Source organism: Tamandua tetradactyla, chromosome 15 (genome assembly GCF_023851605.1).
Source record: "Tamandua tetradactyla isolate mTamTet1 chromosome 15, mTamTet1.pri, whole genome shotgun sequence".
NCBI classification, from domain to species: Eukaryota; Metazoa; Chordata; class Mammalia; order Pilosa; family Myrmecophagidae; genus Tamandua; species Tamandua tetradactyla.
Genome location: NC_135341.1, coordinates 45,920,225 through 45,938,100, shown reverse-complemented (window position 1 = coordinate 45,938,100; position 17,876 = coordinate 45,920,225). Strand labels below are relative to the sequence as shown.

Genomic DNA, 17,876 nt, shown 5'->3' with positions numbered 1-17,876 from the left:
AACAGAATGTAGAAATACTCTTTACAGAGAATTATCTTTCACTATCTTTTTATGTATTTATTATGCATAGAAATAAAAAAGTAATCCGGCTTAACAACAAACTTCAATTTGAAGGCTTGCTGTTGTTTAACTTGAAGAAGAAGCCAAAATTGTGGCACAGTGTTTTACAGCAGGTATTGTGTGTGTGCTTGTGCGTGTGCAAAACTAGCTTGCATGGAACAACTTCAGAATCATCTAGGACTCTTGATAAAAAAATTTCATGATCTACTCTTTGCATTCCTTCAATAAGTGTTATGTTTGACAAGATCTGCTTCACTGGGGCTGCCTCTGTTATTAGAGCAAAGATGGAGAAGTCTGTGCCTCCATTTTAAAGTCTCTGAACAGGATTAGCCTTCGAAGAAGTTGGGCAATGTTACCATATGTGTGAAGAGGTCTTTTTGCAGAGAAATTAATGAAGCTTTGTCTTCAGTGAGTACAGAGCAGACATAGTTCTACTCAGAGGGTCAGTGCTATAGGAAAAAGTTTGCATTGATGTATTTGAGTAATAACTTGAAGGAGCATCAATGTGAAGTCAATAACAACTAAAGCACACTTATCTGCTCACAAATGTTGGGTAGAATCTGAAGGCAAGGGAAGCTGGGATATGTGGTCCAGCTGTGAGCCAAGAAGAAGGATAAATAAGCTTGGCATACTGTTGGCCTCCCTATCACTCCCTCCCTCTTCTTCAGTACCTAGTGGCAGAGCAGAGGCTGTGCTGGGACATGCACTCATGGAGAAGGGCTTTAAGAAATCATGGAGTCCAATTTTCTCTTAAGGCTATAGTGATTTGGAAGGAGCTTCTCCCTTCCCAAGCTTTATTGCCTCCTCAATTTTCATAATTCAGACTTTACAAATCAGGCCTCTAGTTGTTTCAGAGATTTCAAGGGGCTATCTTATTTATGGACCACATTTCAGATAATTCTCGTTTTTGTTGGAGCTTTTCTCACTTTCACACTCTAATTACATTGTACTTGATGCTGTGTGCTAACATAACTCTTATTCTATTAGACTTGGAGCACTTCAAGGTCAAGATACAGTAAAGTACTCTTCATTTACTGTACCTCAGTTAGGGGAAAGTACAAGTTTGTCAGAGACCAGCTTTTAAAAGAGTTCTGGAAGATCAGGAAGTAAGGATCCTACTCTGAAACAGGGCACTCAAAGTCTGCTAGATTCATATTCGATTAGAATTCACTTTCATAATTTGTATTAATTACAGACACATGACTGCAGATGAGAACTTTTGTGCAGTCTTTCCAGGTGAAGACTTGACCTATGTTCCAGAATGGTTAGCTGATCCACTCCTACCTGTGGATCCTCCTCCCCACACTGACTGGGACCATCTTCTCCCTATTTCCCCAAACCACAAAGCATGTTCCCACTCTCTTCAGCATTCTTACAGAGATGCTCTTGGCTCTCTAGTACATTGAAAAGGAGTGGGAAAACCTCTTATTTGCCAAGGAACTAATTGTATTAAGGGCAAAGACATAGCATTTCTAAGAGCGTATGCCAGTTAATGAAGGCTTGCTCCAGAAGAAAAGATCTCTAGTGACAGGATTTTAGAAACTGACAACTTCACGGACGTTCTATGACGTCCTCTGTCTGAAAGACAGAGATCCCTGAGGTGTAAAGGCGTATCCTAGTCCTCTTCAGTTGCCCTAAAATGGTAGCTGCTGGTTCACCTGTATTTAAGACTGGCCCTGAGCAGGGGCATCGACTTTTGGGCTGAATCCCAACCTCTGAACTCAAGAACACCCTTAGCTTTATCAAAAGCCCTGCAGAACCTAACCTCTGCTTAAAGTCCAATTATCATACCCATTTTTACAAATCAGTGATTTCTCTTCTCTAAAGTCAACCTCTTTATGCATGTATTTCTAATAGAGATTTAGGGGTAGAAAGTTTTCTGGACACTATTCACAATCAGTCAGCACATCTTCATTGCAAGAAGGCTGACTGTCAAGATTGCTGTTTGGGAAAAATATTTTCAGTCTCAAATCATGTTGTATAATCAGCACTGGTGTTTTATGCAAATTAGAATATATAACTTATATTACATCATAGGAACCAATCATCCAGGCACCATGGCTTAGAGAAAGCATCTGCCACCTACAATTCAGAACAATAATTCACAGTCCATGGAACAGCACATCACCACAGACCAAACTCATTATAAATTTATAATGATTTCATATAAAAACATTACATTTTAATAGTTTCAAGAAATGACAGGAAGGGCTGGTATAAATGTTTAACTAGCACTGCCTCATAATTCACACTTCGTTTGTTTCATTACTGGGTATGCTAAAATGAAAATGTGAGCTTAAAAACATCATCAAGAAAACACTTGAACAAATACACCAATGTTCCAGCCTCTAGGAGAGACTAGTCTCTCTTAGATAAAGGCCTGGATATTTCATTTAACTGTCAGGAAATTTTTCTCTACAGGTGATTTAAACTGCTCATCATTCTGACCTTGGTGAGAGGAAAAATAGGTCATGGCATTTGGAGTTAGATTTGTTTCCATATTTGAATACCACCGTGGAGAAGCCTCGTCCCCTTGTGCTCTCAATGCCAAACTGGCCTTGCCTCTTCTAGGATTCTGCAGGTTTTCTATAAAGGAAAGAACACCACGCCAAAAATCCAGATCCTTTTAATATGCAAATAAGATGTGACAGTCACTGGAATATGTTAGACACAGAGACAGAGACCTGAAGCTGCCTGGCAGGAAGACATCTGATTTCATGTCATCAGGCTGCATCGTCAATTGCGCTTTCTCTTGATAGTCTTTCTTGCCTCCCAGCTTGTTCTAGTTTGCTAGCTGCTGGAATGCAATGTACCAGAATCAGAAAGGCTTTTAAAAAGGGAAGTTTAATAAGTTGCTAGTTTACAGTTCTAAGGCTGAGAAAATGTCCCAATTAAAACAAGGCTGTAGAAATGTCCTATCTAAGGCATCCAGGGAAAGATATCTTGGTTCAAGAGGGCCGATGGAGTTCAGGGTTTCTCTCTCAAGTGAGAATGCACATGGAGAACATGGTCAGGGTTTCTTGCTCACCTGGAAAGGAATGTGGTGAACACACCACACTGTCATCTGCTAGCTTTCTCTCCTGGCTTCCTGTTTCATAAAGCTCCCTGGGAGGTGTTTTCCTTCTTCATCTCCAAAGGTCACTGGCTAGTAGACTCTCTGCTTCTCTAGACTCTCTGCTTCTTGTGGCCATGTCATTCTCTGCTCTCTCAGAAATCTCTCTCATTCTCCAAAATGTTTCCTCTTTTATAGGATTCCAGTAAACTAATCAAGATCCACCCAAATGGGTGGACACACATCTCCGCCATCTAATCCATTTTAACGACCACTCTTGATTGAGTCACATCTCCAGGGAGATGATCTAATTACAGATTCAAACATACAGTATTGAATAGGGATTATTATGCCTTTACAAAACGGGATTTTGATTAAAACATGGCTTTTCTAGGGTACATACATCCTTTCAAACCAGCACACAACTCTCAGTTATTATGACTGTTTTCTTTTTTTTTCATGCAAAAACATTTTTTAACTTGTACATTTAGTCACTATCATTGTATACTCTAGGCATCCCTAGTGACTGTTCTCTTCTGATGCAGTCACTCCCAGAGGTCTGAACATACGGTGGTGTCCCTTGATCTGGGAACCTAAATCATACTACCAGCAATTATATTCTTACTATCTATTGATTGTAGACTTAAGATTTCATGCCATTCAAGCCAGTGCAAAAAAGTAGCTATGGGACAATAAACAAAGTATGATTCCTTTTACTGGGATTTTCAACTTTCTCATTCTACAATGCTTGAATTATTTTCCCTGAAGGCCATATGTTACTTGTACAGGCAGAAAATAAAACTTAAGAATTATTTTTTCTAATAAAAAAGGGAGGAACAGGGTGAAAGGTGAGATGAAACCAGGCAAAGCCAATCAGAGCCAGGGAGACTAAGGAGAGGCCTCACACGGCAGAGGCAAACCACAGGCAAGAGGACAAGGTAGAGGGAGTTGGAGGTAAAGGGTGGGAGTCAGCCTGGAAAGTGGGGTACAAGGAAGAAAGTGGGGTACATATAGTTCAGACAGGAGGCTAACAGTACCTCCTCCTCACATAGCCACCTTGGGGAAGTGACCCTTTGGGGAATGAAAGAGGGAGGTTCATTCCATGCTTTGGGGAAGGTAGGGAGAGAAAGGGCAACAGCAGCAACAGGTGGGATGTAGGAGGCAATCCGGAATTGGGGTCTAAGGAACCAAGAGCACTTGAGCCCCTTCTACTTTCCAGGCATCCTCTGCAACCACTGAAGGGTGCTGGATCCCACAGTATATGAATCATTTTATTTGGAGGTGAAAGCAGCTTGGAACCCCAGAAGCTTAGAATATAGGAGAACATTTGATTCTCGCAGTAACCTATGAGGCAAAAGTTATAATCTCTAGCATACTGATAAAGAATGTTTAAAGAAGTTAAGTAATTTGTCTAAGGTTTTCAGTATAGAGCTGAGACATAAACCTAGATCTGACAACAAAATCTTGCTTCCTCATAAAAGATATCTTGGCAGGAATAAGCAGCAGCCCCAGTCAGTAGCTCTGAGCCAACGCTGAGAACGTGCTGCTTGCACATGCAGCAAAGAACTCATCTGAAAGCCAGAACACTGGACCAGCAGGAGGGCCACAACAGCTTTAGTAAAATGAAATTATAGATTGCATTTGCAGTTTCTCAGAGTGGAACACCAACATCCCATAGCTAAGTTGGGCCAGGAGGGCTAAGAGCTCCCTGAAGCTGAAGACTGTTTCCTATATTTGCCCAATGGCCAGCATGGTACACTAGCATAAAGCAGGGCTCTGAACATATCTGTTGAATGCATTTAGGAAATGGTCAGGTCTAGGTTTGCTGTTTGCAAACCCAATACACTGCCCAGTCCCCAAGAAAAGTAAAGCCCCGAAAGAAGATACATGGATATGTTTAATGCCACTTCGTCCAGGTTATGGAGGCAGATGAATATAAACTATACAATTAACACCTAGATAGCACTTACCACGTGATGGGCACTGTTCTAAGTGCTTTTACAGAAGTATCTCATTTGATCCTCACAACAACCCTAAGAGGAGAATACTATCAGAATCCCATTTTTCAAATGAGGAACTTGAGGCACAGAGAGGCAAAGAAACCTATCTAAGGTCACACAGTGCTACAAAGTTGTGGAGCCAGGCTACAAACCCAGCTATTCTGCCTCCAGAGTCTGTGCTGTTCCCCATCATACCACTCCACCTCTCACATGATCAATCCACAGGGGATGTGGGGGTAAGCACACTTTGAAGGAGCAGGCTCTGCAGGACAGCTTGTGGCTCGAATCCAGCCAGGGAGGTACAGATGCATTGTTTCCAAAAAGCATTCATTTATTTAAAAAAAAGTATATGCCCAGTACTCTTCTAGGTGCTAGGGATATAGTAATGATGAAAGAAATAGCCAAATTCTGGTGGGGGAGGAAAAACAACAGAAAATAAAGCAAGTCAACAGACAAAACACCAGAAGAAAATAAGCGTAATGGAGAAAAAGAAAGCTGGGTGTGAAGAAGAGGATGCAGAGGTAGGGACAGGGTCAGGAAAGGCCTTTCTGACTGGGTGACATTTGAGTAAAGAACTGAAGAAACTAAAGGAGAGGCCACTGGATGTCTAGAAGAAGAACCTTCCAGAAAGAAAACAGAGCATACACAAAGGCCTTGAGATAAAAGCATGTTTGGTGTGTTTGAAGAACAGCTAATGTGTTTACAGTGGGGTGAGCCAGAAGAAAAGTGATAGGAGGCGATGGGACAGGAGAAGAGTCAGATGCAGTAGGAAATGGGGGCCAAATTATAAGAGCCTTGGAGAGAAGGTAAGGGATACTATTTTTCTCTGACTCAGGGAACCTTTGAGGATTCTGAATGCCATAATCGTCTTGTCAAAAGGATCACCCTTGCTACTATGTTAAGAACAGACTATGGGGTGGAGGTGGGGCACAATGGTAGAAGTGAGAAGCCTAGTTCAAGGCAATTACAGCAATTCATGTAAGAAGTGAGAGACCAGGATGGCAGTGGTGAAGGTGGTAACATGCATTCAGATCCTTGCTATATGTTGCTAGTACAGCCAACAGAATTCGTGGATGAATGAAAGCAGGGTACAAAGATGGCTTGACTTGTTCTTTCCCGTTCTTTAGATCTCTGCTCACAGGCCACCCTGCTGGAGGGGCATTCCTTGACGATGCAAAGTCTGACTTGAGAAACTTGAGGGTACCATGACAGTGACTAATATGAAGAGAAGCACTGGAGAGCAGACTTAGAGAGGGCCAGGATGAGTCAGAGAAGCCACTACTCAGCTGAATGAATATAGGAAGCAAACTACTAATTCAATCTGACTTGAGATAAGGGGCCTGGTGGAGCTGAAGATAAAAATGTGGAGTCATCGGTATGAAGATGACATGAAAGGCCAGAAGCTGGATGAGCTCTGCTAGGGTGCAAACATGGATGCAGAAGAGAAGCAGAGTTAGGATTGCATCTTCAGGCACTGCAATGCTTAGAGATAGCAGCAAGGAAACTGAGAGATCACCACATGGAGAGAAGAGAAGGTGGCAACCTAGAAAACATTGGAGGAAAGCATCAACAGAAGGAGAGAACCACTGGCTGTGCCAAAGTTTGAGTAAAATGGGGCCTGGAAAAGGACCATCCACAAGGCACCTATCTTGAAAAGAGCTGCATTAGAGGAGTGGGGGTTCAGAAGTTTGACTAGGGAAACCACAGATCCAGACAACTCTCTCGAGGAGTTTTGTTGGTGACAGGAACAGAGAAATGGCGCACAAGCTAGATGTGGATGTGGGATTAAGAAATTTTTTTTTATATAAAGATGGGTGGTATAACAGCATATAGTATTCTCATGGGAATGAGACAACAGAGGGGGCCTTTGAGGATGTGGGACAGAGAATGGGGAGAGATGCTGGAGAGATGCCCTGGAACGAGAGAGATTAGATGGATCTGGGGTGGACCACAGAGGGCTTGGCCTGGGGAGGAGCTGAGTTCGTCACTCATTGCAAGAGGAGGGCGGGTAGGGGTGGCACACAGGCAGGGTGGGAGCAGAGGTCAAGCAGCAGCTTGTGGTAGTTCTTTCCTGATTTCTCTATTTACTCTCATCAATTTAAAGGGAAGATTAGGAGGAGGTGATGAGTTTGGACATTTTTAAAATGATTTTTAAATAGAAAACAGTTAGCTTAGATATGATTGATGAAAATGTGGGTTTGATGAACTCAAACTTGGGGAAAGATATATGACATTATAAAAAGCACTAATCTCTTAACCTTGTTTGAAAAGTACTTTTAGACACAAACTCATCTTTTTCTGGAAACAGGGCTGAAATGGGCTATTTCCCTGTGGAGGAGGGGTGGTGGAAGCCATCAGAACTTGCTGGATAAACTCCATAGAACTGCTTAGACACCTGACAGGTTTACTGTTGAAAATGCACCGTTATTTGGGGATTATTTTACATTAAAATATTACTATGAGCATTCTTCATATCCTAACACGAGTGGCTAAAACACTGTTTTGAAGTGGCATCTTACTGGATGGTGGGTTACATCTTTTTTTCTCTGCACATTTCTGTGTATGTGAAATATTCTTCACAGTAATAAAAGGCAGGATCAAACTCATATTTCACTATAATGGATTTACATTAAATTCAAGTTGTTGCCATAAAATCTTTAAAGGCCTTCTAATGTTTCACTGTTGTTTCCAGGGAATGTGCCTATTTTTGGTTTTATATCATTATGGAGTAAGAACTACTTTAAATCGTCATGGTTGTAGCAACAACAAAATTGAATAAACCTTCACGTGGTGTTTGGCTGTCCATATTACCACTGTGGGTCACTGTACATACACCCACAGAGAGGAATTCCAAACAGTCAGCCAAAGGTTAATCTGGGTTTGGAAGAGTTTTGTTGTTAAGTGTGTCTTGCTGCATTCTAATTTCCTAAGACTGCTGTTAATAAAGATGCCTTGATTGACCAGAATAGCCTATTTCTCAGCCATGACAGACAGCAAAACGTTAAGCATAATAAAGTGGCTGAGTCTAGCAAACTCAAAGCATAGACTTGTGGTTTAAAAAGCAAAACCTGAAGCCCCTCCAGAGTACTGCTAGAGGAGTATGCAGAAATTCGTACACGTGACAGCACTGAATTATTTGGGGAGTTTTTAGGGAAAGACAATTTTAACAGAAAAGATAGAATAAGAATAAGGGAGTGAACTAATGATTGACATATTCAGGCTATCGATAAAGCAGAAATCAGTTAGGGATGCTCAAATCAGCAAGTTTTAAAAATAGGCCCCTGGAGAAGTTTGTTAATCCACCCTTATTTGGGATAAATATGATACAGTACACCCTCTTACTGATGGCTGAACATGGTAAGTCAAAACATCTGGCTTCAAATTCTGGTTCCACCATGTATTCATCGAGCCTTTGGTGACTCAGTTTCTTCAACTGTAAAATGGGGGGGTAACAGTATCTCCCCACAAAGGGCTGTTCTATGATGAAATATTACCCATGTCAATGGCTCAGTGCTGGGACTAGCCCAGAGAAAGTGGTCACTCTTCCTCATTATTAAGAGGATGGTCAAAACTGTAACTTTGAGAAAGCTGTTTCCCAGTTTAGAATCACATGATTAACAATTGGTGACAATAACCAGAATGCCCCTTGGAGACACACTAGACAGCAGAGAAGATCCCAGCTTCGCATTGGCTCAGAGGTTCAGGAGAACCAGGAACCAAGACAGCACAACCCTGCTCTGGCTGCACAGTTACCGGATCAGTTTTAATCCAGTGACAGTTTCTCCTGTGTCACTGGCTGCACCTGGGGCCCCGACACTGAGCCTGGTTGTTGTCCAGCCTTTGGAATGGTAATAGAGGCAGGGAGCCTCAGCAGATTGGGCAGTAGTCTCTAGTGCAGAGCCTCGCTGCCCATCACCAGGATGCCCCGGGCTGCTGCAGAGACCGATGCCAGAAGCTCCAGCATTCAATGGCCACACAACTAATCCTAACAAGGCACAAGGAACTCCTTGGTGGGCACATATAGAGAGGCCTACAGTAATTGGTAACAGGCCTCTGGTTCCCCAGGGGCTAAGGATTATGTGCTGGCAGCAGGAAGGGTCAGAGAAGGGTCAAGGCCTTAAGGGGGAGGAGGGTGCAGATGGGATCACCTACCTTCATGTATAAGTCATGAGCAGCTCTGTTGAGTGCTCTGAGCTCTCCTGAGTGAGGTATAGAAAGCCCAGGCCCTGATTTAGGGGAGTAGACAACAGAAGTCTCCTCTGTTGGGAGACTGCTGCTGGGCCAGGTCGTATCCTCACATCTGATGGTGGCTCCAATAAAACTGACTTCAGAGTTCTGTATTCTTATAGAGGGAAACAATAAAAATAAGCGCATTAAGCCCTGCATATTCTCATTTACCTGTCACTGAGCTGCTTAACAGGAGGCTGTGACAGGAAGTGTGTGCATGCTCAAACAGAAACATGTCTTTCCTCCAGCAATAAGGAGAATGAAAGTATATCGTCCTGTGAAGGAATATATGCTTATGAAGACCGTTGCCATTTCCAAAGGATACATCTGCGTCCATGTGTGTATATCTTGTGTTGCTGGGCTACTCTGTGCTAAGCACTCTGATATTAGTGCATTAGTAACTTCTGCCATCTTATATAAGGTAAATTAGCACTCAGCTTTGAGACGGTAAGTGACTTGCCCAAGAACATACAGTAAGGGCCAGAGTGAAGGTTTGAATCCTGGCCTATTTGCATCCAAGTTTCCTCTCTTAATCCAGTCACTGGTGAATGACTGCCTAGATGGGCTCACTCAATGCTCACCACCACCTTTACTGGCCTTTGCCCCTGAATGAATCAATCAGCAGCAAGGTCAGCCCACCTGCCCTCCACCAGGCCCCCTGCTGGGCCTGCTACACACACATCCCTGAATTATTAATGCAATAGTGGGTGGATATTGTCATTACATTCTGCTAGCCTGTTTTCACAGGTTTATTTAATCAATATTCTCTTCCTGATATTTCTCTTCTTGTGCTGCCCAAAGTCTCTCCACCTATGACTTCTTTACTAGCTTAATTAGCTTGTAGAGACAGAAGATCATAAAAAGATATGTTCATTTTGAACATCATCCTTTCAAATATAAGGGAAATAAAAATAAGAAATAAAAAGAGTTTCAAAAGTGTGTAATGCTAGCAGGCTGTCTAGAAATGAAATGACACAAATTAGAGTTCCAGTCATCTTTCTAGCAAACACAATTCAAAGCACATGAGATTGACTAGAGACAGAATGGATTCTGAAAAGAGTATCTCCTATACCCAAGCCTTTCTTCAGTAATCACCCATTCTGGAATTTCAGGAGCAGCCTCTCCAGCAGCACTTCTCAGAGGTACATGGGAATCACACAGGGATTTTATTAAAATGCCAACTTGGGTTTAGCAGGTCTGGGCTATGGCCTGAGATTCTGCATTTCAAATAAGCTCCCCAGTACTGCCACTGCTGGTCCAGGGCCACACTATGAGGAGTGGGGGGTCCTGTTAGCTCCATCACGGTAGCAAACTGTCCCAGAGATGGCACTATTTTCACTACAACTCTGGATTCTAAATTCAGTTCTTTTTTGCTAGGTAATCCTAATATCTGGTCTGGAAAATCTAGTCCTATTAGGTATGCCAGGAGCTAGGGCATTTTCACATTACAGCAAACAGTGTCACTTGCCTAATGTGAGAGAGAGAGGAAGAGAATAAACACAATTTCATCCTGTGTAGCTGCCCCTTGTGACCTTGAACATGGATGAACTCTCTATGAGGACAGGGGTTGTACTGAATTGTTCACTGATACATCTCAAAAACCTAGGAAAGTGCCTGGCACAGAATAGGTACTCAATAAATAATGATGAATTAATGAATAAATAAAACACAGGGAGGCAGGGGAGAGATTTCCATTATTTTATGAAATCCCAGAAGAGAAACTGTATGCTTAGCCATGGAGACAGGAGCTCTGAAAAGGACACAGAAGAGCAGCACTGTACTCTCACTGACTGAGAAAAGATATATGAAGACAAATTCCTCATGGGTTTATTTTTCCCTTAGTGGTACTGCTGAACCTGGTAAGTAACTGATGAGATTCTAATTCTCTGCGAGTGAGAAAAGGTAAAATATACTCAATATGAAGGTAGGACAACAGGGAAAGAGAGGATGTAGAGGCCATTGATTTCCTCTTCCTATCCTTTACCTGCAATGTCACTCCCAGAGTAAGCCTTTTAATACAGGCAGGTCAACTAACATGACTCAGTAAAGCAATCCCCCAACATACCACTTACCACTGGCACATATTTTAAAGAAAAGGAATACTATAATTGGTAATGTGACATCTACATTAGTCTAGATATTGCACTTGATTTTCTGTCACGCAGAATATCAGCAATGATAACAGGGCAGGGCCATCTCCATTAATTCAATCCCCTATTTTTAACACACATTTATTGAGTTTCTATTATATCCTATATTCCTTTATTGGTTTCAAGGATATATATACACATCAATGAACAAAATGGACAAAAACCCTCCCCTTATGGAGACTACTGAGTCAAGACAGAGAACTAACACTTATAAACCATGCAGCGGAAGGACAGTAAGGAGAAAAAGGAGGTTGGCATGAAGTGTGAGAGGGGAGAGAATGAGGTTGGAAAGAGTAGGGGTGGGGGCAGGAGGAGGGAAAGGCAGAGGCAGATCACACTGAGACCAGTTAGGAGGCTACAGAAACATTCCAGGCAAGAGATGATGCGGCATGGACTAGGACGATAATGGTAGGGGCGATGAGAAGTGGTCTGATTCCAGATACACTTTGAAGGTAGTCAACAGGATTTGGTGATGGATTGGATATGGGGATTGAGAGAAAGAAAAGATTCCATGACGGCTCCAAGATTTCTGGCCTGAGTAATGGATGGACATGGTGTTATTAGTCAGTTAGGAAAGACTGGGAATAGGGCAAGTTTAGCGTAGGGGGTGGAAAATAAAGTGTTTGGATTTGGTCATGTTATGTTTAAGTTTCCTTTTAGATCTACAAGTAGAGGCTTTGAGTAGGCAGCTGGAAATATAAGTTGGAGATCAGGGAAGAGGATGAGAATGGAGAGAGTCATTTGGGAGGTATAAGTAAATAGATGCCATATTTAAAGGCAAGGGACTGGATGAGGTCCCCCATGTGAATGATGGTAGACTGAGGTGTTACAGAGTTGCTCTGGAGTTAGGAAGAGCAGGAGGAATCAGCAAGGGAGGCACAATAAAAATCACACACATTCGTGCCAGAGCGGCCAAGCAAAGAAAGCATTTCAAGAAGGAAGTTCAAGTTAGGTGAGAGTAGAGAACTGAGCATTAGAATTGGCAACATGAGGTTACTGGGGATTCAGGGAAGAACAATTTCAGGGAAACGGTGGGGATCAAATAAAAGCTAAGAGCATGGGAGGAGAGGAGTCAGTAAGTATAGACAAGTCTTCATGGGGTCCTACCCCAAACTGGGCAGGAGCTGAAGGGATGTGTAGGGCCAAGAGACCAAGGATACATCTGTGCTGGGGAGTGATCCTGCATGTTGCAGGCCAGTGAGTGGCTTCCCGGATCTTTCTGCTGGAGGTCTGGAACTCTTGCTCTACATGAAGGGCTTTCTTATGAGGGGTCTGATGTGCAGCTCAGTTCCACAATTCTATCTTTTATCTGAAACTCTTTTTTGTAAATGTACTCTGGATGGCCCACAGAAGGCTTCTATTGATCTATATCCTTAATTAAATCTCTGATCAGAGTTACTTTTAATACTAATTTTTGGGAAAAGAAAGTGAATACAGTCCTACCTACATAGTACAGTCTATCTTAAGATACACAAAAGTTCAAAGATGTACTAAATCTAAAACACTCTACCCCATAGCAGATTTTACAGTATAATTATACATTATTTGAAAAAAAAAAAAAGTACCAGCAAAACCACCTTCAGAAAAGTTGGTTTAGTATGTTCCTGCAGTCCATGGATAATAGTTTTCAAACCTTAGAACCAGGCTCCAGTTATCTCTAAGTAAGAGAAGCCTATGGCACAGTCTCCTCACAGGTACTATAACGTATATGTACTTCACTTAAACAAAGCAATTTAAATATCAGTGGGCCTACCACAGCAAATTCAAAATAACCTTCAAATAACCAGCAGATGTTTTTCATGCCCTAATGTTTTTTACAGCTATGGGGAAAGAAAGTAATATGCATTTGGGAAATAAGACAACAAAATTTTCTGGTATGGTTAGAAAAAATTAATGTGATACAGGAATAAAAATGACGATGAGGATGCCAATGAAAATAATAACAGCAACAGTTATCATTTTGAGCAGTTATAAGCCAGGCACACATTAAGTACTTTGTTTGCACTATCTAATTTACTCCTCAGAACAATCTTATGGTGGAAATATTATTATTCCTATTTTTAAGAGACTGAGTTATCAGAGAAGATAAGTTACTTGCCCAGAGACCAATTATTTACCAAATGAAAGAACTGGGACTTGAATCCAAGGCTGCCTAAACCCCAAGTCCCGACTCTTCATTCTGCTAAATGAGCTCTTTCATTGCAAATGCAGAACAAGCACCTTGTAAAATGGAAATCTTCATCTTTCTCCATGTAAAGAAGGCAACATGGTAAGGCTGTGTCAAATAAACTCAAGAGTTTTTAAAAATGAAATTAGGACAACTGATTTTCTTGATTAAAGACAAATCAAATTGGATTAAATCAAATAATCCACATTGCAAGGTGGAATTATTTGGTTAGAATTACTGTTCATCTCAGTTAAGGGTGAGCTGCTAATTAGCTACACTAAAAGGCTGTACAGGTTAAATCCTTTAATACAGAAAAGGGGACAGTATCACAAAGCAGGGTGCAGTGGCACCAATGTGAAAGCCAGAGATGTACTCAAAGCAAAAAGCAAGCAGTATTCCTGACACTCAGCTTCCCTAGAGCTGGGAGCCTTAGGGACTGGAGTAGGAAGCCCAGTCAAGGGACTTCTTAGCTTCACCTTGAGTGCAATTCAATTCCTGAAATACCCTTAATACTTATTTCCTTTGGGCTAATGAACTTGTGGTGGTACCTGACAGCCCAGCAAACAAAGAGGGGCAACCCTTTTGGTTAAGTATGAGGGCAAGTGAGTGGAGACGGCCTTTAATTTGCATATTATACTACTGAAATATATGACAACTCCCTAGAAAAATGTATCCAAGAGTTATAATATACATTTTATGTTTAAAACAGTCATATTTATTTGGTCTAAGCAGATAGCTATCAAGAACCAGTTCAATATATTTTCAAATGAAATGCTCAAAACATATAACTTTGGGAGGAAAGGTGGCAATAAGTGTGTGTGAGTGTGTTTGTGTGTGTAAAAACATATATACAGCATGATATATGCAACTTGTTCTCCTATACAGGATTTGGAGAGATGCTCATGAGCAACAGATGAGTGTTCTGTCCCTTTCCTCTATGCCAGGAGGATATTTAATTTTGGTGGGTCGCATGACTTGTGGTCCAAGGCCTTGGTAAAAGGATGCACTGGGTGGCCCTCTGGGTCACCTCGCAGTGGAGCGACCTCTGTTCCTCTTCTCATACACTGTCCCCATGAATGACTGCTGGATTTTCTGGATCCATCTTCTGCAATTCTTAATATTTCTCTCACTCTGTGTTCAGAAAGAATTCTTGTTGGTTATATGCATATTCACTTGGCTTTTATCAGAGTTTATTCTCATATTCAATCCCTCTATTGGGTTTTAAAATTTGAAAGTCTTGTTTTGTTTTATGGATTCAGTAACTTACCTCTCAAGTCTTTTTTTTTTTTTTTTTTTTTTTTTGCATGGGCAGGCACCAGGAAACATCTCGAGTCTTTCTGAAGACACTACTTAGAATTTTTTTTAAGTATTGTTTTTCACATTGCTTTTTTTTTCTGTGGCCACTGGCTTTTCTGGTTTGCTGTTGACTTGTCTTTGGCTATGGACTTTCCTCAAATGTCCAGTTTCTCCTTTGTCCGTTCATATTTATAAGTGAATTTCTATATGGGAGAGTACTGGTAGCTTCACCCATTATGGGTACCTCAGTAATTTTTAAGATCTTGCTTTTATTTCCTTGGAGATCTCCTAAGTGGATGCTGTTGAGAGCTATAGACAGCCATGTTCTGGAATTAATTTGTGAAAAATGAAAAAGAACTTCTGCTCATAAAGTACAGAGAAAACTATGAATGGAAGGTTAAGAATCCCCCTTTGTGTTATGGGAGGTAGTCCTGGGGGGCCAAGGCAGCAACCCTGGAATTCATTTACCCTTGTCCCCACTCACAAAGCACCTTGGGGAAGATACTCTGGGGCGCAGCTTGGAGGATGGGATTGGAACCTACTCTAAGCCCCTGCTGTCCCAGAGCCTTGGAGCCTTCCAGAGCTCCTCAGCATGTCTGCCTCTTCACCTGCATGGAGCTGTGCTTCACTAAATTCTGAATACTGTTTTTGTCAAACCAAATCTGCCTTCTAAAATTTCTTGAATTACTCACCTATTATTGATACCTTCCCTCTTTTTACTGAGGTGGTGCAGTTTTACTAATTTTTATATTTATTTTGATCATTTCAATGGAATTTTGGGAGGCAGGTACAGAAACACATGAACTTTTTATCATCTCAATTCAATTATGAAATATTCATTTCACAATGAAAATCTCCATTTATTTTGGAATAAATGTCAATATGTGTGTGTGTGTGTGTACCTGAGTCACTAGAAAGAAATACACAACTATAGCTATCTATGGGTTGTAACTTTAAGGATTATTTCATTTTTGTCTTTTTACATTTCTATATTTCCCAACTAACCTACCATGACCATATTTTACTTTAATTTCTTGGCGGTGTAACTTTTACAACAAATTCACATCCCACATACCATTTTAAACTGTACAATTCAGTAGTTTTTAGTATATATTCATAGATGTACAACCTTCCACCCGAGATCTATTCCAGGTCATTTTCATTATACCAAGAAGAAACCCCCTATCAATTACTGTCATTCCTCATATCCTTTTCCTCTTAGTTCCTGGCAATTACAAATATTTCTTTTGCTATAGATTTGTCTCTTTTGCATATTTCACATAAATGGAATTATACAGTGTGTGGGATTTTGTGTTTGACTTCTTTCACTTAACACAAAGTTTTCAAGCATGTTGTAGTGTATCAACACTTCATTCCTTTTTATTGGTTGAATAATATTCCATTGTATGGATATATTTATCCATTCATCAGTTGATGAACATTTGGGATGTTTCCACTTGTTGACTATTATGAACAGTGTTGCTTTGAACTACACGTACAAGTTGTGTATTATTTTTACAATCAGAGCAAAATATTGCTTCAAATGTTACAAGTAATATTTTTAAATGGGTCTATAAATTAAACTTTTCACTAGTTTCAACTGGCTTTGCTCCTAGTACTTTAAAGTATAAGGTTTTCCTAGATTCCTAAAAACTGCCTCATACCTGAAATCATCTGGATGGAATAAATTAACTAGAAATAAGCATTTCTGCATTATTAACTGGGGTCAGCTAATAAATCCAATCTTAGTTTCAACATGATAAGGGTACACTACACTGATATGTATTAACAATTTATATGGTAATCTTCATCATTACTTCAGAATAAAAGGCCTTCCTTTTAAGAATATCTTAGAATATATTCAGAAAACAATACTCTGTGCACTGAATTAAAACCTGCTTAGGCTGTGAAAAGAGGGGTGAAAATCTATTTTGCTACCGTTCATGGAGTGCAACTTAGAAAGGGATTATTTCCTTTACATTTTCATCAGGGACTGGCGAAGAAAAGTATATCATGTTATTACAGAGCCTGGAAATATAATGACTTCCAGGTTGCTAAGCAACTCCACAATGTTAAAGGGCCCAGCATCTGTGATCTCTAGAGACACTCTCAAATTTCATTAAACTTGCTCAAAACCATTACACAAAAGGTCCATGTGGAGTTTATAAACAGGCTTAGTTTCTTCATAGAATATTGCAACAATAAAGAAAAAAAAAAGGCATCAAACTTTTGTGGTATTTAAAAATCAAATAGTTTAGAGGCCGGGTTAATGAAATCTATAATGTTTCTAGGGGTATTTCATAGCAAGAAAGCAACTGTTATCAGTTGATAGTAAATAAAAATATTTAGTATCCTGAAAAATTTTACTGTGTAGAACTTGAAGACTTTTTTGAGGAAAGGATAAATATGTTCTGTGTATGGAATCAGAAAGGGAGGCAAGGATAATTTGTTATGAGAGTTCCAATTGTTATTTGCTTCAAGTAGGGTCATGACAGCTGAATGTGCTCGGATGAAATAGGAAAGCAAGATGCTGTGGGAAATAATTCTCAGGAATGCTTTAGAAATGTTTCCTTCAGCAATGGAGTTGGACGAGCTAATCCCTAACACAGAAAAAGTTAGGACAGGTCTCAACAACAATTTCAGGTGCATCCCTGGGATGGTGGTCTGGGATGTTTGGCTCAACTGCACAAGATGAGATGCTACTGAGGCTTGATCTCTCCGCAGTGCATGTGTGAGCCACTTAGCCTCCTCCATCCACAAGAAACCTTATAAGCCAAAATACATTTTAAAAATAAAAATAAAGGCTACTGACATAGAACAGAAGGACCATTTACGGTGATGCTTCTTTTTTTTTTTTTTTTTTTTGCATGGGCAGGCACTGGGAATCAAACCCAGGTCTTCGGCAAGGCAGGCAAGAACTCTGC

The 17,876-nt window shown here is 40.7% G+C and overlaps 1 protein-coding gene across 8 annotated transcripts in view; it reads right to left on the bottom strand.

The window, feature by feature from the left end:
• ULK4 (unc-51 like kinase 4) overlaps positions 1-17,876 on the bottom strand; it is a 749,242-nt gene that overhangs the window by 111,327 nt on the left and 620,039 nt on the right. The window contains exon 38 of one of the 8 annotated variants that reach the window (XM_077129712.1): positions 7,292-9,454. The exons of the other annotated variants lie outside the window; for them this stretch is intronic. Coding sequence (XP_076985827.1) covers positions 9,440-9,454 — 15 coding nt within the window. The 3' untranslated portion in view covers positions 7,292-9,439. Of the gene's footprint in view, positions 1-7,291; positions 9,455-17,876 lie in introns of those variants that run through there. 8 annotated transcript variants of the gene reach the window in all.